Raw genomic sequence first — 24,090 nt, forward strand, 5'->3', positions numbered from 1 at the left:
GTTCTACTGAATGAGAAACATTTTTGAGTTGACAGTAGACTGTTTGAATGGGATTCACTTGCCTAAAATGACAGTAGGTGCCCTCTCTTAGATACCCAACTGCTGCTTTGCCTCTTGCTGCCACTTTCAAAGAGTGCAAATCCCCTGCAGATTTTGTCATGTCTGCTACTCAAATGTGTCTCAGATTTTCTAGAGCTTCTCAAATGACACAAAGCATTTACTGAACCCTACCTTTTAAGTGTGAGACAAAACCATTCGTTATATGTATTCTTTTAGTTATTTGCTGCTTATAAAGCCTTTGTAATTTTAGCCCTTTAGCTCTCTTCTTGGTAGTCACAGATTATATTGCTCCAAAATTTGCTGTTCCTTGTTTCTATTTCTGAGTGTGTAACATAAGTGAAATAAATTTGGGTTTGTCATCATTACTTTCTATAACAAAGTAACTTATTGTGAGACTGGTGAGACTGCTAGGAAACTTGAGTAATTTGCCATTTAACACCATTTAAATCTAGGAAAATGTCAATGGTGAGGCTCAAGCTGTTTGGCTTTTCTGAAGGTCTGTACATATGGCATGTGACTCACAGTGGGTATACTTTATGGTTGGTATAATTCATATTTTGAAACAGAGACACAAAGTTTTATTTGAGAAGTCTTTGTATGTTCATTATTTAGCCTTCCTGTTTTAAGATGCTTTTTAGTGCCAAACATCTTGGAGTTAATGGAACAATATTCCTTTTTAAAATTGAATTTCTGTGTATTGCATTCTGGACTCGCTATCCATAATCAGTCCTGAAAATATTTACAAATTAAAGCCATGGAATTTGGAAACACTTTCACAAGAATGCCAAAGGCTTTTCTGGAGTGGCCATCAGGAAAAATTTTATGCCTTCTCTTGAGTCATTGCATATAAAAATGCTGCATCCATAACAGTAATGAAATTAATTCTTTTTCCACCAGCAGGTCTAATAAAACTTTAAAGTGCAAAGTGTATTGAGGAGAAACAATAGAACTGCTTAAAACTTCAAAGCTCTCTTAGGCTACTTTAAGTTAAGAAAACACATATGTGTGTTTTAAAACTAAATTTTCCTCACTTTATTAGTTGGAAAAAATCACAATTGTTGCAAAAATTTTTAAATGGCCATTTATTTTTCTTACTGTGTGTAAATATTAATATATTTTCTGTCTCTTAAAAGAACAGCTATGAAATACTGCAAGATGCTGAAAACAAACTTGCCAGTGTATAAATTTTTGGATGGATGCTTGCTTGATGTACTTAAAATACAGAAGTTGTTTTGATTGTCAGTCTAAATTTATTGCAAGGTGGGAGAATCTTGACTCTGCTTTTAAGCAAGATGTGTAGAGAGCTTTGGTTTCAGATCCATCTTTGATGCTGGCGTTCACTGAGCAGTAACACAAGCTAGCTGAAATGATGTCTCTAGATCTCTGTACATACGCTGAAAGCTGAAACGGTCTATCAAATGATAAAGGATCCTTATTTATCATCACTATAACAGATATGTCACAAGTATTTACTTTAAAAGAGGTGGATGAGATAATCAGTTTCCAGAAATAAGACTCTACATTTAGGCAATGAGAAGAACATAAAGTTTATTATACTGCAAGTGTAAAATGTGTTAAGCTTCTAATGAGAGCCAAGCAGAAAGGGGCCATGTCTATATTCCTGGATTTTGCCTGCATCAGTATATTGATAAGTGTTGGGAGATGTGATAGAGGCTCTGACTGATGTAGCTGCCCTGACACAGAAGTCAGTAATGTAGCTGCAAATTCTGGCTCCCCTTCTCTCCTTGCCTTGACATGACTTTTGTCAGGCTTTAAAATACTAGCGTAAAACACAGTATTGGTGGTATAGCTACACCTACACTGGTCTCTCTTCGATTTCTGCACACAAAATATCTCTATGGAAGTTATGTGGAATGCATCTTGAATATCCTGTAGGAGTAATTTGTCTTTAATTTTTAATTTTTAATTTTTTTTTTCTCCTAGAAGTACTGGAATTCTCCATTTGCAAAGCATGCAGAAAACAACCTCTTTCTGGTTAAAGCTGTGTATTGTATGACTTGGTTAAAAAGCAAATACAGACTTTTAACTGCTTTTCACAAGATCTGTTCCAGTGAAACCACTGTTAACTTTGTGGAGATTTGGTTATTCTCTCTTTAAACAGTCAACTTCTTTTATCAGCCAAAGAACAAGTCAATTGATTAATCATCATTTTTATCTCTTTGAAAGGATCCTTTCCGACCATTGGGGTGAAGTCTCTTTCGAGATTCCTGAGGGCGGGATTTTTAAATAGCATCCTGGCCTCACATCCAGTGTCAGGGGGTGGATCTTTACCCCCCAGCATTTCCTCTGGTAGGTATTCCAGCCTATTCCCCCACATCACTTTTTCTCTTCACGCTTTGCCCCATCTCTCCACACATCTTAGGGAAACAAATTTTTGTACTGATCAGACAGGTAGATTAGATGTTCCTTCCAATAAAAAGCCAAACAGAAAAGAAGTGGAAGATATAAATTACTTTTCAGGAACTAGCCATTTTCCTGAATCAATCTATAGGAGAAATTGTGAGAACTGGTCTGTAGTTAAACGGTCAACCCAAATATTGGAAAAGAAGGTCTGGTATCCTCTAATTATGAGCCAGGGGCATTTTAAAATGCCTCTATAAAATCCCAGATTTTATGTGACTCTGTGACTCTTCCCTAAAAATTTACAGACGCTTGCTAAAATATGGAAGTAAAACAAATTTGGAAAGGTAAAATTTATTTATGTACCATCATCATGTTAAAATCCTTTGTATTCTTCTGTAACTGTAACTTGTATCTCCTGAAAATGGCCTGAACTTTTTTTTAGTAACTTTTCTCACACTTTGAACTACTATAATTCCTTTTAAATGAGTGAGAAAACCCCAATGCTTGTGTTGTCAGCACGGTATTCAACACTGCCCCTGGCGAGGTCCCCAGCAGAGGCGCAGCTTTATGATGGCCCAAGGGACCCCAGAGGGTTGATGTGAGATTGAGTGTAAGCCAAGAATGACGGACCGCTTTTCAAGGTGAATGGGCTGCTATCAGATACTAGGCTGAAGCAGGGAAGAACAGGTTAGAGCCATCCTTTCTCAGAACAGCTATCTGTGTTGTCCATTCTATTCTGGAACCATTAAACATCATCTTCCACCAAAGCTAATGAATTAAGAATAAATACATGTATCTTAATTACAGTTAAAACTGGATCAAAGTACATTTCTGTTCCTTTCCAAACTACCCATTTCTATGTAAAATTAGTCTGTACATGGGCTGATGTTGCACTTGAATCCTTTCAGGACATATTAGCTATAACATCACCTACAGTTTTTCTTAAAGAGGAAACATTTCTTATGGTAAAAGTAGGGAGAAAATTGAAAAATTACATAATGTTATTGATCTGCCACACAAAAGAAACTCTTCTACTTCTCTGTGCCCCATTTTATCTATTGCAATAATTTTAGGCCTCATTAATACAAGATGATTCCTACTGGTTTTAAAGTAATTTCATTTCTTTGCTTACTTTCTTTGAATAGAAGCCTCTCTGCAACTGATGCCTTTTCTTATGACTGTTCAGGTGTCTTTTGTCAACAGTTTGTAAAATACTTTCCATATTTTTTTTCTCCTTGGGATATCTCAGAGTGTTTAATAGCCCTTAGGCTATTTTGGCAGTCAGCGTTGTGATGGGATTGATATCCGTAACCAAACAACTCTGTTGAAGAGGAAATACTCCAGGCACCATAAAATTCTGTTTTGGACATAGCATCATATATAGTGTATCGCTGATTCTATTAGATTACAAGTGGCTTAGCTGCACTCATGCGCTGGCTTCTCCCATACATACCTACCTACATGTTTTCTTTATTAGGTACTCAGGACTGTTGTTTTCTGAGTGCTTGTAAAGCTTTTTATCACATTTTTTGGACATAAATCAGAAGTCATAAGTGTGGCTTGTTTAACCAATTTGTCTTTTACTGAGAAATCTGATTCAATCTGATGAACTATTCAAAACAGGGCAGAAATGGAAATGCAGCTACATGATGTGAAAGTATACTGTAGCAAGGTAATGGAAATAAATGTTACTGTTGGGGACATGGGGGTGGTGGGAAGTGAGAAAAACCAAGCAGCAACCTCACAGAAAGGGAGAGGCAAACCTTTCCCAAAAGGATTGTCCAATGGACAGGGTGTGTTTCTTTGAGAAAGAGTGTATGTGAGGGACCAGGTGGCATGAAACTCCGCACTACAAGTCAGAAAATGCTGTTACCAAATGTACCCTAACAATCTTATCCATAGTGCTGCTGTTCAACGCTTCCTTTTTTTACTTTATATTCTTATTTACATTCAGCACAATCTTCCTCCTGAATTCCCTCTCCCTCTTACAGAGATGACCAGAGGATGCCATTTCCATTTCATGGTAACTTTCTAAATTCCTCAAACAAACGTTGAGGTATATGTGAGGAAAAAAAAACAAACCAAAACAAAAACCAAAACAAACAAAACAAACTAAAAACACACTTACTGCATTTTTTTAACCCCTCCAAAAAAAAAAAAAAGTCGAAGGGAATGCTGATCCATTATGTGACAGACTCAGAACTGAATCTCCTCCTGTGGATGATTCAGTGGAAAATAGAATTCATCCTTGAATCCTTAATCAGTTTAGTACAAACAGATAAGAGATGTAGGCTTTGTTCCCTTGTATTGAAAAGCAATGCGCTAAACGCCTGGCCTTTTTTCCGAGTACTGCTTTACTAGGGAACAAAGACATCCAAGGCATCAGTGCTCCGAGAAGGTATTTAGGCAATGATATCCATGGCAGCCTCGGGCTATTAGAGCAGCAATAGACAGGCAAAAGTCAGCTGCCCATTGCCGTGTTGATGCTGTCTCCCAGGCTTACCCTCTGTGATCAGAAGTGAGAGGATTGCTGTTTGTGTGTTGGTGCAGGAGGGAAGCGTGCTTCATTGCTGCCTTCGGGTGCACAGGGACCCCACCTTCATTATCTGAGATGTTGGGCTCATATTGGACAGTAGCCTTCATAACCCAATGGAAGTGTTTAACGTTTAGTAACTTTGCTGAATTATAACGCAATTGCTCTGCATATAGCTTATGTGTAAGGTTTCCCTGAATTTAACTACATGGAAGGCTTAAAATGCCTGCAGTAATCTATTACGGTCAGAGGGAACAAGTATAATGTGAGGGGGTTTATTTACCAAAACCTTAAACTCAAGCTAAGTGGCAGGTTTGCTACAAAATACTAGAAACTTCATTCCTTAAGACAAAATGCTTTTATGCATTTTTTTTTTACAAAATTCCCCACAGATGTTTAAAGTGAAACGCGGAACTAAACTGGAAAGCCTGCTCTAAATAACTATCTGGAAAACAGCTTGACAGGGCAATGGAGCTGTTGGCTTCCTTTTTTACCTTTCTACGTTTTGCTCAGATTGGGGGCAGTGTGTTTCTTTTAGCACTGCCCTGACAAGCAGATGTTCAGTTTTGTGTATCTGCTTTTACACTGTGCAGAGGTTCACTTATGTAAAAAGTATCCTTGCTTAGGCAACTTAAAGATTAATTTCTGCTGCTGGCCTGGGCTGTTACATCTTTCTGCATAAATGGATTGCCTCAAATGTAGGTGGTTTTTAAGTTAAGACATAACTACACTAACGCAGTAGTGCTTACATTTGGTAGTCGCATCAAAGTCTGTCACTGGAAGCAAAGCTTTCAGCAGGCCTCCAAATATCTGTCCTAGATTTTTGCAAAAAGAAGCCCATTTTCAGACAATAGCTTCCTTTTGATTTAGCTATCACAAATTTAAGTCACATTTTACTTAGTTTCTAGTTCTCCCACCTGTTAGCAGCACCAATGCACATGACTCAGTTGATGCAGGTCTCTGATGTAATGGTTCCTGACAGCTGGATTCACATAAGAAGTGCTTTTTTCTCAAGTGATATCCTTGCATATATTAAATGGAATTCTTAAAGCACTCAGCAATTTACACCCCTTGTCATACTTGCACTGGCATGAGCCATGAAAGCTTACCACTTCATATTTACACATGCACACACATATACACACATACATGGGCATGTTGGGGGGAGGCGGGGGCCAGGAGGAAAAAAACTGCCAAAACCTAAATGCCAGTGCTGTGTCTATTTCTTTAAATTCCAGCTTTTCCGAGCTAAGTGTTGTTTGCTCCATTTTGGGGAAATTCTGAGCTTACTACCCCTGCTGTGTGTTGGCAGCTCTTGATTTCAGTCATGTGTAAAGGGTTTGTTATGTAAATGCATACCCATATTGCTTGGCAGAAGCTAGGGATGGAAAAATTTATGGTATGCTGATGTTTGTGAAGGGTGTCAGAGACATTGTTAAGCTTGCTGGATTGGAAAGGAAGGGAGGGAAAACAAAATACCTTTCCAATTGTTTTGTTCAAAAAAAACTCCTTTCCTGATTTACTCTGTTGACAAGAACAACTAGAGAGGGTGCCAGGCTATGAGAAACTTGATAAAAGCTCACATTTTAAGCAAATTTTAAGAAAAGAAGTTAGACTTGATAAAACAATCCACCCCAGTGAGCCTCAAAAAACATACGCAAGAAATGAGGATACACTTACTTTCCAGAAACTTAGAAGTTATACAGGAGAGTTTACTCTCTGCCCTCTTGGACTCGGTAACAACAGAACTCTTCCTCCATATAAAGTACACTGTACAGAAGATATCCCCTTTTCAGTGTTTTCCTACCTAGTTGCCTATGACTGCTTCTAACACACATTGTAATATTCACATTTATTACAGGGAGCTTCTCAAAAAGCTCAGACTTAACTGTAGAATGCTAAACCAGATGATTATCAGTTTTCTTTTCCCCCAAATTAATATTCTATTACATTTTCCAAGTGCACCTGAGTGAGCCCGTTATTCTTGATATTGTATAAACTGGCAATTGAAAGCAAATTGTATTGACAGACCCTCATTGAACAAAATTACTCAACAAGAACCATCAAGGAGCAATTGTTCATGCTGAAACTGAGCTATAATTATGGTACTCCAGTAATGAGAAAAGTAACTTCTATTTTTTCCAGTTAATGCATTTTTCCCTACTCCGGATTCCAACACCAGAACTGCTGTATTTTCTGTTAAATGGAAATTGCTAATCCTTTTTTGGTGACTAACAGATCGATTCTTTTATTGCATATGCATTTTCTAGGATATCTGAGCTAAAAGGCTCTTCCTGTTTATTCTTTCCAGCCTCAGTATTACCTCACTGACATATCAAGATTATAAATCCCTTAACTCATACATAATGGCTTGTATTTTTTGAGATAGAAGTTCAAATGTATACAGACATTTTTATTAGGCAGGCAGGAGATACTTCACAGCTTCACAACAATATGGATGAGCAATAAGTTATGCAAATAATTATTTCATTTTATTTGTGCCAGTCCATTAAGGTTTAACTCATACTATACAACTGGGATTAAGCTTTAGAGTGTAGGATGTGATAAAAGGAGGTCTTCATTGTCCACCGTTTCTAAATACTTCATTTCATGCTCAGATGGTCATCATAAACTATTCCAAACATTTTAGGCTTAGGAGTTCAGAAAAGTTTATTTGTATATGTGGTCATTTTTACACAATACACACTACTATTCTTGTTTTTTTAAAATTTGACAGAAAACATGCTGATTTCTTACAACAAGTGTGTGAATTAAAACAAGTTGCTGTTGTATCACTAACAGGAGCGGAATGATAGGAAGAGGTGAGCTGGAGAAGCCTGATGGATATACACAGAAATGTATTTGTAAATAAGCTACACACAAATATTCTTTATTTCAAGATGAAAGGCAAAAAAATAACCTGAACTTCCTTTCACCTTAGCAGCAAAGCATTGGATTTGGAGGCCCCATCCCTGGAGATATTCACGGTCAGGTTTGATGGAGCTCTGAGTCACCTGACCTAGTTAAAGGTGTCCCTGCTTTCTGCAGGGGGATTGGACTAGATGGCCTTTAAAGACCCTTCCAAGCTAATACTTTCTATGAGTCTGTGATTCTATGAAGGCAGATTCAGAATAGTTTGATTTGCTGTGAGGTGGGAGATGGAGAGAATAGTTAACTTGAATAATGTTTAGGGGGGTTTTGTCTGGTTTTAGGTAGGAAATCAGTACACCTTTACCAAATTCAACTTGCTGAAATAACATTCCCCAGCCAAAATACTGTGGATGGGAAATAATGTGCCTAACTCTGGATTTTACATACTGGTATTTAAGACATCTATTTAGATGACTTATACAGTTGGTGAATTCTGGACTGACCAGTTTTGATGCAATTATGAAAATTTTATTCCTTCCTTTGCAATGTCTTTCTCAGAAAAAAATCTAAGTAGTGCTAGCAATGGAGTTGTCTCCACAGTTATAGGAGTTAAGTTATGGGAGATAGATGCTTTTGGTTTTCTTGGGGTTTTTTCATGTGTCAGTGAGTTTCTGTTTCCAAAGTGCAAGTGTCTTGTAAAAAGCACAATCTGGCACAGTAATGAATAATCAAAAAATGTACCTAACATTTCAGAGTAGTATTAAAATAATGTCTTAACTATGCCATTATAGTTACAAACACACAAAAACGTTTACTGTAACTTCATGTTTGCAATTTTTTATTTTGATCATTATCAAATTTCTGTTTTAGCTTACAGATCCTAAATATAACACACCTATGACAAGAGGTAAATTCACAATAGAGATTAAATAAGCTTTGTTTCTTGTTTTCCACAAGTACCTGTTGTGTATTATGGCATACTAAATGTTGATGAAGTGCAGAAGCCCCTCGTACACCCACTTATTTTTGTTTAAATTCCTTTATGTGCTCTGGGGTCAACAGGGGAAGTGATCTTTGATGCAGTCAGATTCTGTGGAATAATTTTGAACCAAAGAACATCCTTTGCTCTTTTCAAAAGAGAACACAGAGTGAAAATGATAAGAGTAACTTAAGGATGAAATGTCTTTAGATTAAGTGAAATATGCTGAAATTCAGACTGCCTTTATTGCTGGGATTTCTTGGTTTAAAATGGAGTGATGTAAGCTTCTGTTTGGGATAGAATGGTCACAGATGCTACCTTGAATTCTGTTCATTGTTCTGACCTGTGGTCTTGTCATCTCTTAAAACCTCTTTCAAGTGGTGTAAGACATGGAGATGACAGGGCTCATGACCAAGAATTTGATGCAAGCATTGTCTCTTTTAATTATCTGCGGAAGTTATTGGGCCACTGCCAGAATTCAGATTATTTTTTAAGGTACCTCAGTTTACCCCAAGAGCCCAGGCTGGCACACTGCCCACTTAGCATCTTGCATTCTCATGGAGAGAGTGCAAAGCTTCTTTGTGCACACTTTCTACAGTAGTTCTCACAGCTTTTTCTTGCAGACTGAGGACTTGTCTTTTGTGATACCTCAGACAAGTTACTTTGCCTCCTGCTCTCTTTTCATCATACATAGCATGGATTTATCTGTTTATAGATTAGTATTTGAAAAATAGTGTAAGGCTCTCAAATTAGATGCATTAGATGTGGAGCAGCTTTCAGAGCTGGCCTACAAATGCACCAGCTCTTGTTCCCCTCCATGTGTACATCCAAATTCTAATAAGCCATCTCACCCTAATTATGAAGATGTTTCATTTTTTATTTCTGCTTATAAAATTCATGTAACCATAAGCATCAGGAATAAACCAGAACTTTTTGTCATCTATGTTGTAATGCTAATAAATATGTAGGAAGATACAGTACAGATAGAATCATAGAATCATTTATCTTGGAAAAGACCTTTAAGGTCTTTAGGAGGGATTGTGGGGTAGTCACAGACGAGAGGCCCCTGTTGTGCCAGGCAGGAACTTACTGCCATTGCCCCCCTGTCCTTTAAGTCACTGTATTCATAGAGATGGAGAGAGGGTAGGGAATCCTTTGTATCATATGTGTCCTCTCTGGCTGTTGGGCCTGTCCCAAGGAAGGTGGGGTGCAGTAATCAGTGTAAAAATTTGGTCTAGTTACTGTGTTTATATGTCACACCGGAGGATTGACGTGGATTAGGGGTTGCAGAAGTAGCATGCCGGAGGCAGTTAAGACTTACCTTGTCCAAAGCATGTTCTCCCTTTGTCACATGAACTGTTCACAGTGGTTCTTGTTGCAGGAGGGTAGGCCAGTGGATTTGAGAAGGTATTTTAGAAGTATACATCAGACTTTTCCTGCCTTCCATCATACCAACATGCATAAATTCTTCCAATTGGGTTACCAGGTAGTGTGTGTAAAAGTATTCAGTATAAAATTACATATATACAACTCAGGGAAAAATATTGTCAGATTGCAATTATACATGGCTGTCTAACCCCAGCCGGCAGCTCAGCACCACACAGCTGGTCACTCACCCACACCACACCCCCACATTCCCAAATGATGGGGAAGAGAATCAGTAGGGTGAAAGTGAGAAAACTCATGACTTGAGCTAAATTCAGTTTAAGAGGTAAAACAAAGCAAGACAAGGGATTCATTCCCCATGTCCCCTGGGCAGGCAGGTGCTCAGCCATCCCCAGGAAAACAGGGCTCCGTCATGTGTGTAACGGTGACTTGGGAAGTCAAATGCAGTCACTTTAAATTTTGTACGTAGCACCATACAAGCTACTATGAAGAAAATTAACTCTGCATACAGTTAATCTTCTTCAGCTGGTAATGGCAGCTCTGTGACCCTAGTTTCCTCAAAAATAGACAGTAACTTATGCTCATTCATGACTTTTGCATTTGTATAAATTTTTTCAAAGGTGTCTTCCCTTGACTAAACTAACTTAACTAGTACTAACAGCAAGATAAGTAGGCTATGTCTATGTGATTTCCTCTAACAGTGGGATGTATATACATTTGTACTATCCAGTTTGCAAACTTTGGCTTCTGAAATCTCAAGAAGGGGGTTGGAACTGCAACTTCAGGTTTCTGAGGCTTCTTGATCTTAGTCTGAGACCTTCTGTAATACAAGTCAGTAACACAAGTGGGACAGTTGACAGCAAAATTCCCATTGCCTCCATGTGTACTGATTTGAGGTAACAATGCAAAAGCCAGCAGAGGTTTTTTCCAATTGCTTTTTGCATAATCATTAATTTTCATCCTTTTTTTCTCTATGGGTTTTGTGTTGTGGAAAACTTTTTTTTTTCATTATTTGCTGAAATTAGTTGTCCTCTGATGCATAGAACTGCATTGTTATTAGTAGGAGGAGTGAAAAAGCTGCAGTGCCACAGCACACAGCTCTCCTGTTTGAAACACTGTATAATGAACAGACCTAGGGTGAGACTAGGAATGCCCCCACCCTCCCCACACACCCACACCCCGAGCCCTGGGCATTTCAGTGAGGGACAGAGTTGTACTGTGGGTGCTTTACAGGCTATTGGAGTGCTGAAACACCCAGCACTACCCAGGGGGATGCAATACATTTTGCTCTGCTAGTCTCACCTCTTTACCAGGAGGTGAGTTAGTGAGGGACCAAAAGCATGGCTTTTGGAGGTGCCTTCTGAGAGGCTCCTTTAACATGTGAATTCTGACCTAAAGACATGATGGAGCAATATTTTCTTATATATAACAGGGAGCAGATTCAAAGCCTTTGCTGTTTTAAGTGGGAGAATAAATATCCTCTGTTTGTGTTAACAGATCTATTCCCATGATGGATATTAAAGATTTCATTAGGAGCAGAGACTGTAGAAATGAGCGTGTACTAACTGTATTCTTTTTGCAGGATTAATCTTACATAAAAAATTCATTAAAGTGGGCTTTGCTGCATTATTTAAAATGACAACAGGAGACAACAAGCTGAATATTTTGTCATCGTTATGACACTCCAAATTCTCCTCCTCTACACTCAATTAAATTAAACACTATCAGAAACTTGTGGGGGAAACAGATTAGAGAACTAAAAATATATGTGATTTGAGTTTTAAGGATAATTGGTATTTTATGTTATTCTGCAATGTATGGCTTGCTTTTTTCTATTTTGCATTTCTGCTTATGAAAAAAATTGTCAAGCAGGTTGATCAACAGGAAATGCAAAATTGTAGCATATTCTGAGGTGGCATTGCATCAATTCAGAACATTTGCCATTTATGCTGATTTTATTGTAATGGTATTGCAGTACAGCTGGGCAGGGAAAAAACTTTCTCAGGAAAAATCCCACCTTGTCAAAACCAGTCAGCCACTTGTCACAAGGTAGGATTTGCATCAAAACAGTGAACAATCCCTGCACCTTCTACAGAGTCATCTGAGTAATGAAATTCCTGGTTTTTCCCTGGATCACGCAAAGCACTGCTACTGCTCTTGCATGTTTGACCTGGCTTTCTGAGATGCTGGGAGTCTGAAATGGATCTGCCAGAGGCAGAGGTACTCCGTGTGTATTGTAGAAGGAGGGGAAGCTGCTGTAGCCAATATCCCAGACATGCGTCTGCTGTTAGGGAATATTTATAATTTCACAGAAATTATGAAAACAGTGCATGTGGCTATGGCATCAATACATGTCATGCATAAACACAATTTCATATTATCTTAAGTATGTAGTAAAATGACAAATTTGTTGCACATTTGCAAATACTAATCTGATATACAGTGTGTAAAATCCATATGTGGGTTTAAAATCCATTGCTTCAGAATACTATTTATATCGTTCTTCTGCTTTAAAAGTCTATTTTCTTGCCACACTCCCTACTTCAGCACTGGTGGGTACCTAAGGCTGCTGCAAGAATCATTTGTTCGGCTGATTTGATCACTGAATCCATCTTCAAACCTTTTTTGTATCTTGTCCTCCCCCAGTTCAAACGCGAAATTGCCCTCCAGCAGTGTCTGCAGTTTTTAGCTCCTAAAGGCTCTTCAACTGTCTTACTCCAAGTCCTCAGCCGAAGCTAACACCTTTCTCAGTGCCCTTTTTCCAGTCCTTCTTTTATGTGGACCTTGGCTGTGAAATTAACCTGGTTCTTCTCCAGATCCTTGTCTAGTGTCTGTGCCTGTATCCATGTGGAAGCACACTCCTGATTTGGTCAAGTCTTTAAACTAGGGTTTGGGTGTCCAGCTATATGGTGAGGTCCAAAAATGCCACAGAAGGGACACGTGTGTCACAGGAGTGCCTTTTGGTGCATGCTTTCCTGCCTGTGCGGAGTTCCCTGGGGCTGCATTTGAGCTCTCAGGAGGGCTCATGCGGCCAGCTCACCCAGTGCTGGCATGCTGACAGCTGTGCTTCCATCTGTATCACCTCCTGCTGCTGTTTATCATTACACTTGTTTCTTTGAGTAAAGATGCCCATGTTTTATATGTGTAAGCAATCGTAAATATAGGAAAATACTTCCATGCTTTCCAGAATTGCATTAGCCCATGATAAAATAATCAGAGTGCTTCTCCTTCTGAGAGACTTCTCTGCTCCCCCTCCTTCATTCCTGTCTTCATTTTGAGGATGAAAAATTCATCTTTGTACCATGAGAATAATGTGGATTTTTCTAATCTAAGTAAGAATCTTCTTTTTCTTTTTTTTTTCTTTTTTTTTCTTTTTTTTTCTTTTTATTTTTTTTTTTTTTGTCTGGAGGTGAACATTACACTAGTTCATCCATAGCCTTTTGTCTTGCCAAGAACTTTGTTCTATGCAAGCCCTGGGTTGGCTACCACCCTCTGACTCTTTGGAGGTTAGGCATCCCAGACTGTGGACTGTCAGAAGTGGAGCTATGCTTTCAGAATTTGCTGCCCAGATCTGGAACTGTTGGAGTGCAGTGGCTATCCACATCACAATCTGTGTTTTTCACAGGGGACAATCCAGTGTCTGCCCTTGAGAGTGGTGACTCGGTCTCTGGACTGAGCTACCTGATGTTGGCTTCTCCCCCTTGATGTTCCAGACTTAGCTGCTCATCCTCATGTCTCAGCCAGCTTCTCAAGACCCAATTACTAGTCCCATTCCTTCATCCATTTGTGGAACAGACAGCATTCATGTAACACAAGCACACAGTGAAACTGCTTAAATGCCAGTACTGAGCTAGGGAAGGAAACAAAATATCATGTACTGGTAACCAAACACAGCCTGGTTTGGTATAACATACTGACTAGATGGAGAAGGCCTCTTGATTTTCTGAATCTATTTTTCTTACCACAACTTTGAAATCAAGATGTGTCCTACCTTACATTTCCTGACACTTGATGTACTTACATTTGTCATTCATCCTTGTAAGAAATACGCAAACCTATGGAATTATTGGAAAATAGTTGTTTGCTGGCAACAGAACCTGTGTGTTATTGGTTTGATAATGAATGTACCCGCTGGAATATGCTGTGTAGCAGTGATTTTTACTGCATCTTCAATAGATGAGACATTTTTGATCAACAGGTGCTCCAAAGACTGAACTATGCTGACTGAAAGTCTCACTGTATTGCCTCTCACAGTTTACCTTGGAATACATAGACATCTTCAGTGATACATTAAACTTGCAGACAAAATAGGATACCTTTTATATTTGGGAAGTTAGTGTTGCGATCCATATGTAAGATTTTTGCTTAAGATCATCAGATGGTGGAGCTGAGTTCATTTTTTGTGGTGTATTGACACAATCTTGCATAGAGTTCAGGCTGGAGAGTGATTCAGACTGAGTCTGTGGGAAGTTATCAGCCTAAGTGAGTTAATTTCTTGTTCACCAAAATTCCTGAATCCTTAATGAAATGTTGATCTTCCAATATGCAGCAACCTCTTTGAAGACAAATGCTACTTATTTTGGTGTATTTACTAGACCATGTCACTCCTGTGCTGTCATTGGGAAGAGATGGTTTTGTGTGTGCAGTCTTAAAACAATTCTCTGCTATGATGCAGTATTTTCCTCAAGGATGGCTTGATATGTTAAGGTATCAAGCAATTTAAAAACCCATAAACACAATTCAGTGAAAAATACTGAAATACCTTTTTTTAATCTACACATAAATGCCCATAGATACACTTCATAGTTATTTTAAACTAGAAGTTAATACTATTCAAGTTGGTTCAAGTTCAGTTTGAGTGTTAGGGGTGGTGGATATTTTGAGAAATAACATGGAAGAATCAGAAATTACTTCTACAAAATTAGTGTGAGAACATTTGTGTTTGAGGATATGAATCTAAGGAGCATAAAGGATGTAACAAGCCTAAAAACCGCTAGATGGCCTTACAGAACAGACTCCAGAAAGGCAAAGCATTACTAACGGAAAACTAGGGGCACTTTTTTGAAGCTCAACATCTCCCTTTGTCATTCCATTCAAATGCAAACCTTCCGTAAAGGTGTTTTATTTGTTGATTTACCACAAAAGTGATTTTTTTTCCTTAATTTATTCCCAACTAAATACACCATCTGAAAGTCAGTTTTACATGCCTGTTTATTGCAAGATGCTCTTGTCTGCAACAATTGAGAAATTGCTATTTACCTGAGAGAGTTCTGCATATAGTAAGATCATCTAGCATCAGGCTGCTGTTTGTTTACGGCTCTAGATTATAGAACTGGCCTTTCCCACCATGGAGATGTCAGCCCCTTGAGAATAAGAAAATGGTAAAAGTAAGGGAATCTAGGTCATTCACTTGCTTGAAACTAGAGATTAGGCTATACAATTAGTCATCCTTAGCTTAAAACTGATATAGTATTTAAGTTCATAATGCAAACCCAGGGTGTAACCAATGGATGCAGATGAATATAAATAAATTGATGCACATCTGCAGCTGAGACCAAATGTTCAGTTAAAAAAAAAAGAAAAAGCAGCTGGTAATTCTTCACACTTCAGAGCAGCTATCCAAAAAGACTATGAAGGCATCTGAAAAATTGCCCACAGAAAAAAAAAAAAAAGTACTATTGTGCAAACCTTATGAAGCACTGTTTTATTCATTGATAACCTAAACATGAGGGTGAATACAGAAAGAACACCAAGTTTTATTAGAAGAAATGAAAAAATACTGTGAGGAACTCCAGAAAGACTCGAAGAAGCTATGTGAATGTCTATTGCCAGGGTGCATGGCACTCCACCTCGACATGCTGGGGAGGAACAGAGAAATGGCTCGTTTGGGATTTCAAATTCAAGGTTTGCTGTAACAGCTCAGTGGAAATCCCTGGCTGTGGCTCATTGTGCCCTGAGGACAGTTTAACACTTTCACTTGGTAACCCAGCTGAATGGAAAGAGCAGATATAGAAACGGGACGGTTGTGCTGCAATGATGATAACACCGTCCTGCGCTTTCTCGCCGTGAATATTGTGTTTGTTTCTCCTCCCCCCAGCCAAATGAAAACCAGAAATATTTAAAAGGCAGAGGAAGAATGTCAGCACAAGGGCTTCCTTCAGATTTGAAAAATATTGGAACAGTTAGTGTATGGAGGAAGTGAAATGGGCAGGCTTGTGGTGTCACCACTTGGCACACAATCCCCGAAAGAGGAAGGCTTTCTTAGGGAAAGAAAAGTTGGTCATGTTAGGGCCCTTTCTCAATCTTACTAACATACTTATTCATTAAATTAGTTTTGCATATATTAGAATGTCTCCTTCGCAATATTAACAGTGCTAAAAAAGGTTTTGCTGCGTAGCCTGATCAGCATGCTAATTGAGCCTCTTCTGTCTAGCAGTTCTAGAGCGGTCATTTATTTCTGGGTATCAACAGTGAAATAGCTTTTAGTTAAGTACCCAGCTTAAAAGTTTATTTTCGGATTTGGATTTTTTAAAAGAAATAAATACAATGTGTTATTCTACTGCACATTGGCTGTGATCCTACCCTGGACCCATACAGGAAAGTTGTGATAGTTGATCAAAACTCTGAGTTGAACAATTTGTCTACGTGCTGTCTAAACGCGTACAAAAATCTGAATTCGGAGTTTTGCTGGACTATACACACCCAGTACACACACCTAATCTAGGAGAGCATTTTTTGGTGACATCCCCTTCTGTCTGTCTACTTGTGTGCCTCTAAATCATTGAAATACTTTTCTTTGAGAGGAAAATAATGGTGCTGAGTTTGTCATTTCTTGCACGTGGTTTATGAATATTTTATTTTGCTTTAACTCAAATATATTCCAAAATGCTACATGGCAAGTTTTGCTATTTGGAAATAGCAGCTTCTTCTTTGATCCTTTTTAAGGGGAGAAAACACCAGAGCGACTGATACACTAATCCAGTACCACACACACACACAAAATATGCTTATAGAATAACAGAAGGAATTGTGTTTGTGATATAAATGAGAATTTTGAAAATGGGTAACATATCTAACTACTGTGAGTAATCTGTGCAAAACAGTTGGAATTATAAAATCCCCATAATATGCCTGTATTCATAATGTGTTTCTTTGCTGTTTTGCAGGCAGACCAGTAATGATTGTAGTTGAATACATGGAGAATGGATCCCTTGACTCATTCCTGCGGGTGAGGTGCTATTTTCTGATGACATTTGAATTAAGATTTTAAATAATTTATCATAAATTAATTTCTACATAATGTTATTCATGGATTTTTAGTGAAGAATAGAAGCATTTTCCCCAGGGCACATTTCTAAGGTACAGTGATACATTAGAGCATGGCTGGAAAAAAAGAAGATTTAAACTTAAGAATATAATTTATTTCTTCTACAAAAGTAATTCCCATATTTAGCAAAATGAATTTCAAAGAGTATTTTTGTGAAGGAAAAGATAAATTGAAACACAAATGCATAGCCTTATGGAAGCGGTTCATTTTCCTCGATCACCTTCAAAAATACTTTGCTATGATTTTTTTGGTTGGTGAAGTGTAGAATAGACTCAGTAATTGATTTATAATTATTTATGGTTACTTGCATTTAACAAATTGAATTAGAAAACAGTTTATGAGTGAAGTATCCTGGCATTAATTAACCCCCAGAGGTCTCTAATAAACATAAAAGAAGGGCTAGAGAAAGCATGAATAATATGTTGGCACAACTGTTTTCAATTTTTCTTAGAAAAGTAGAAAGAAAGGGTGACTCCCTAAGATAAACTTATCCCAAAATACTCTCATTGTTAGCAGAACCCCTGGAAATGCTCTGTAGACCTACTGACGTAAGACCCTGTGTGGATAAGTTGATTGTCAAGTATTTCAGATTTGTCTTAAAGAGTAAACATGAGTCCTTACTAACCTGCTGCCTCGCCACTTCCGTCTTGCAGAATGGTAAAGCTGGGGTTGTAGGCAAGATTGGGGCAAGGGGGAGAGTGAGGCAGGGCTATGGTTTTGTGAACTTGTTTGAAAGGGTATCCCAGGTGCAAAGGAGAGATGTTCAACAAGGAGCTGTGAAAATCCTGGCAGGAAAATCTCAGGGATGGTGATTCAGGGATGCTTTGGTAGCCAGAAGAAGGAACTGCTGAGATTGAATAAGCAGGAGGGAAAGAACAACCAGTGCTTTAGAAAGAAGCCTAAATCAGGGACGGGGAGAGAAAGTTATACAGAGAGTGTTTGTTTGACAGCAGGCTGAGAAAATAGGTAGCCCCAAGAGGAGAAGAGCATCTGGAAGAGAGGACACTACCTGAGTTATTTTTCTGGAAACGGTTTGATATCATGCGGTTTTTCTTAGAAACTGAGTAGGTTTTCATAGAAGAAAGTAGAAACAAATACTGAAATAATTCATGAGAGAGAATTACCTTTCTCTGAATTGCTCTAGTATGATAACTGTATTCCAATTATTCTTCACATGCATTTATTTATCAGAAAAATTACTACTTATTAGGATATTTTAATGGAAGCTGACATCAGCAAAATTATCATGTTATTGTGAAGCAGCACTTCTCACATTGCATCAGATATATTTGTAGGCAAATCTTCTGGGGGAAATGTGAGCTAATAATTTCTGAAGCTGTTTTGCATGTATTATTTTACAGTTTTAATTCACACTTTCAGATACAGGTTATTCTTCTAAAATGCTTTTTAAAAGGACTTCAGATAATACTCAGTATCCCAAAGCATAGTAGATATATCATCAGCATTTCTGTTAATAATTAGCAGAACAAATGGCTGCGGAGTAACCTATTTAAAAAGAAATCCAGCTGCTTCATTAATAATAGTTGTTTTCTGCAGATACAAGTCTACATTTTTAAAAGCTTTTATGAAGATACAAAGAACCAGAGAGGGTTTATCTTTAGCCATCCTAATGAAAGGTGTTCAGTGAATATAACAATTCTTAGGGGGTGAAATTTTGGAGTGGCTTATAAGATAGGCTATCTTTCTTATTATTTAAAAGAATCACTTGTTAAACACCAGGTGTTTTTACAGAGAGGGAAAAAAATCCATTACTCATCATAAAAAATATTTCACTCCAAATATTTCAACCTGCAAAATTTAACCCTCATATCCCTCTAACCTGTCTGGCCTTTCTCCAAAAGCCTGCAAGAATGGGTCAATTGTACAACTTTAAAGTGAAGCTCTGTGATGAATAAGTGAGGGTATTCCAGAAAGCTCCTCATGGAAGACATTTGTTGTGGGTCTCCTCATGGCCTTGGGGGCACGTCTGTTACCTGTCACACCAGTACAAATTGTGCGAGTAATCATAAACTCTAAGTAAAATTCCCCTTGACCCCGAAACCCTGAATTCTCAATAAGCCTTTACTTTCTTGCTTTACATAAAGGGAAATGAAGGAGCATGATGTTGAGTGGTCTGAACAGTATTCTGCACAAAGAGCATAGCAGGGAACAGAAATCAAATCAATTCCTCTGAATTCCAGACCAGCAGCTTACTCTCATCCCTCATCTTATTTCGTGCTGTATTTTGGTTGTATTCATGTGGCCGAATCCCCAAAGCAATGCCTTACTTCCTGCTGTTTGTATGAAAGAAATAACAGGCTCAGATGGATTATGTCTTCCCCACCCCACAAAATATCCTGTATGCTGGCTGCTAACTTTGAGCTTTTGGGGAAAAAATTTGACATGCACTTCCAGTATGAACATGCTTCAGAGATAGTCTTAGTACAAAAGCATTAGCTAATTAGAACCAATTCTGTAAGATGATGGTAATTAATTACAGCGATTGTGCACCACCAGACATCCTAAATTGCTGGAGCCACTTGACAGTAAATTTTCCTCAGAAATCTTGCATTATTTTTGCAATTACATAAAACTCATTTCCATAAGATGAAACTCACTTATCTTTTTTTTTTCCCTCACAGAAGATTGATACATGTGAGTTAATCATCCCACAAAAGTATAGCTGAAATTTGCTGACAAGGCAATGCCCACTTGACCAGAAATAAGGTAGATGTGACTTCACTTCTGGTAACACTTGGAAAGATGTTAAAGAAAATAGATGTGAGCTTCCAGTTTAGTATTCCCTCAGGGGCTAGGTGATCTTCTTTCAGTATTACTCCAGCAGCTGCCAGGTAGGACTAATCTCTGCTTGGAAAGAAAGTGGCTAATACTTCAGCTTGGGAATGGAGGAGATCCAGGTACAATTTCCTACTACCAACTTCACACACAGACATTCAATGGGACACATTGTCTTTATGTTCAAGTTTCCTGTCTGTGTAACGGAGATCTTTGCAGTCACTTATTCGGCAAAAGTATGAGGAAAATAATAAACACATGAGGAGTTGAAAGGGCAGCTGTCTGCACTGAAAGAAAGATGTACTCTGTAATTAGGATAGTTGCAGTTAGATATGTTTGCTCAGCCTTGCTGATACAGGGTATAGAAGATATAAGAAGAAAGACAACCAAGAAGGATGTGTAACAGAAAATAAAAAAGCCTAGGAGACACAAAACCCTTTTAACCAACTGTTTGCTGCTGTGGTGGGTTTGGGATGTGTGCTCTCTGAGCATGGCCATTACTAAGTAAACCACATGGGTTTTGAATCACTTGATCTTGCAGTCTTCATAAATGATGTAAATTCAGTCCCATTTTGCTGAGGAAGAGGAGAGGTAAGTGCCACATGAAGCTGTTTGGAGGGTGATACTCTAATATAACTCAGGTTTGAATCCCAGTTTCACTCCTCAGTTTTTGATGCTGGACACCACATTTCCCTCAGTCTTGCCTGTGAGATGGTTGCAATAATTCCTATAAATGTCCTTTGCCCTGAGTTTGATCCTTTCACCCTGATATACCCTCCTTGGCTCAGTTCACTTTTTATGTAGATGACTGACAGATTTATGGAGATATTAAAAGCTAAATCTCATCTACTGTTTTTACAGCTCTATCTAAAGGATCATTCCTGGCTAAAGTAATTGGATTTAGCATGCGTTAGATTGGAAGGGACCTTTAGAGATCATCTAGACCAACCCCCCTGGAGGGGCATCATCACTAGGTCAAGTTGCTCAGAGCCCTATCAAGCCTGACCTTGAATATCTCCAGGGATGGGGCCTCCACTATGCCTCTGGACAACCCATTCCAGTGATCTACCACCCTCATAGCGACGAACATTTTCCTAATATCTAACCTAAATCTCCCCTTTCCTAGTTTAAAACCATTACCTCTCATCCTACTGCTTCTTATAGGCACCTTTCAGATATTGGAAGGCCACTATAAGGCCTCCCTGGAGCCTTCTCTTCTCCAGGCTGAGCAAGCCCAACTCTCTCAGCCTGTCTTCACAGGAGATTGGTCCAGCCCTTTGATCGTTTTTGTGGCGTTTAGGAGGCTTGGTGTCTTGTGTGTTGCAGAGGGCTACTGCTTCTTGGGTTCAGTTACACAGAATGCTGCCTGAAGAGTATCTGATGGCTGGGGTCTGCGCTGTGCTCCTCATGTATTGTTCAGTATGGGCATGGATTTAAGCCACAGAAAAGAAACACAGTTAGAGGTTCATTTTGGGAGATGTTTGTTTGCGGTTGGCTACTTAAAATGAACCAAAAAAACTACCCCCAGAGTATTTTAACTTTTTTCAGTGTTTTTCTGCAGCTGCAAACTACCAGCCTGCTGTCAGTGTTTTATTCCTGCTCGGTGTCCAAGGTGTGCTAACCAACAGCTGGCGCAGTGAGGCAAGAACCAGGGATATTAATCAGACGAGAACTCATGGTGTTGCAGCAGGTTCTGTAGCAGGTCCTATAACTAAAATAAAATATCAGCTCTACCCACTGCACTGTCTTTGCTCAGCCTTCTTTATTAGGAAAGGAATATGCACTCTCAAGGTCCCAGTGGGGGAAGGAGACCTCCTCAGGTTTTGCAGCTTTTCCCCTTAACTGTACCCTGAAGAGATAGATGTTTAGCTTCGAAAGATGCTCCAGGCTTGCACAGCTTTCTGAATCTCTGAGCTGTAGGAGGAAGAGATTTGTGTATGTAGGGTAATCACAGGGTCATCTTGCGTTCTTCATTGTTACTGTTTGCAGTAGTAATGTTCTTCTTCCTACCTAAAAGCTTGTGAGTGACACATTTCCTTTCACTTCAGAGAATTAAAATACTTGTAAGAAAAGTTATTTATGAGCATACATAATAGATTAAAATGCTGTAAAATATTTTTTTTGCCTTAAAAGAAAATATTTTTCTAAAGATTCCATTAAAAATATGCTTAACTGCCTTAGAGCACGAACTGCAGCAGACTGTACAAAAAATGAAACCTGGGAGTTCATCACCAGATTTTAATCCCTTGAGGCATGTCTAGCAGAGGCTAAGATAAGTGTAAAAATGTGTGGGGAAAAATGTTATTAGAAGGAGAAAATATTATGATATATTGCTCTTCAATGCAGTAATCACTCCAAAGTTATTCTCAGAGCAGCTGTGCTTGATAGCTCACCCTCTTTTCAATTGGAGTTGTAGTAGACAGCTACATTTAGTGAGTTTGGGGGAAAGGCAGAAAAGAGACAAATGAAGACTTGCAGAAAGTTCTGCAAAGCAATGTTGTAAAGTGTATGTTGTATATCCATCTAACATGGCCTCGCTAGACAGAGTCAGCTTTGGGGAAAAGTGGCCAGATGGCCTTTGATAAGTTTAATAATTCCCATTATTATTTATCTGCATCCAGAGAGGCAACAACATTAGAGCTCATAACTAATGCTCGTCCTTCTGCTTTCACACACAGCATTGGTACACACTTTTATCTACTGGAGGCACGTTCCCTTCCTGGTAGGATAAAGGTGGCATCTTTTAGCATCTTTTGCTTTCAAAAATGACTCTGTACAGAAGAAAACTTGCACTCGAGACTACTGACATCAATAACAAAAGAGAAAAATTGAGTAATTAGAAAGTGACTTTGCATACCTGTGAAATTAGTAAAAGTGAAATTGCAAGCAGCATGTATTTACATGATCTAAGACTACACTTAATGCTAGTGTCACCGATGCTACAGAGCCAACTTTTGCTCTCAAGTAATGTTTTACCTCATTAAAAGGAGGTAGAAAATAGTATTTTTGATACTGCTGTGAGAAGTTAATTTAGAAATGCTGGATATTTTTAGTCACTGTGGATATTCTTCCTACTGAGCAACAAGAAATTGATTATAAACCATCCCGCATTTGAAGCAAAAATGAATTAGGTAGATAATGTGAGTACTTTCAGTGTACTCTGTCTTTGGATAATATGAAAGAAACCAGGAGATCAGGACAGAACTGATGTCATCCATGTCTTAAAAAAGAAGGGAAAAGCACAGCACAGAAATTACAGGCCAGTCAGCTTAATGTCAACTGCTGTAACATTTCTGGAACAAATTATCAAAAAAGCATTTATAAACACCTTGAAGATAACAATGAGATAAGTATAAGCCAACATGGATTTGTCAAGAATGTATTATGTCAAACAGTCTGGGTTTTTTTTGTAACAGGGTGCAAGCTTTATGGATGTGGGAGAATCAGTTGATAACAAAAATCTTGACTTTAGTAGGGCTTTAAAACTCTCACATGAGATCATTATAAACAGCTACAGAAATATGGTCTTGATGAAACTTCTGCAGGTGGCCATAGTACTGGCTATGTATTATATGGAGGGAATGGACTTTGGATGGGAAGACAGAGGAAGCAGGGTTGTTCTGCAGTCTGTGTATCCCCATATTTTCACGTACCTTCTGGATCCTGAGACTGTGACTAAACTTCTGAAGTTTTCAGGCAGTACAAAGCCAACTAGGAACACAGGCAGATAGCAGGGCAGGGCTAGCATTTAACATAGTAGCTAATTAGTTTTAA

At 38.5% G+C, this 24,090-nt stretch overlaps 1 protein-coding gene across 1 annotated transcript in view; it reads left to right on the forward strand.

The window, feature by feature from the left end:
* Nucleotides 1-24,090, forward strand: part of EPHA6 (EPH receptor A6) — a gene marked incomplete at both ends in the record, with an annotated part of 502,842 nt that overhangs the window by 419,005 nt on the left and 59,747 nt on the right. The window contains 2 exons of the mRNA XM_084267717.1: nt 2,248-2,374; nt 17,364-17,421. Coding sequence (XP_084123843.1) covers nt 2,248-2,374; nt 17,364-17,421 — 185 coding nt within the window. The remainder of the gene's footprint in view (nt 1-2,247; nt 2,375-17,363; nt 17,422-24,090) is intronic.

Source organism: Gallinula chloropus, assembly GCF_964237585.1.
Source record: "Gallinula chloropus genome assembly, chromosome: 1".
NCBI classification, from domain to species: Eukaryota; Metazoa; Chordata; class Aves; order Gruiformes; family Rallidae; genus Gallinula; species Gallinula chloropus.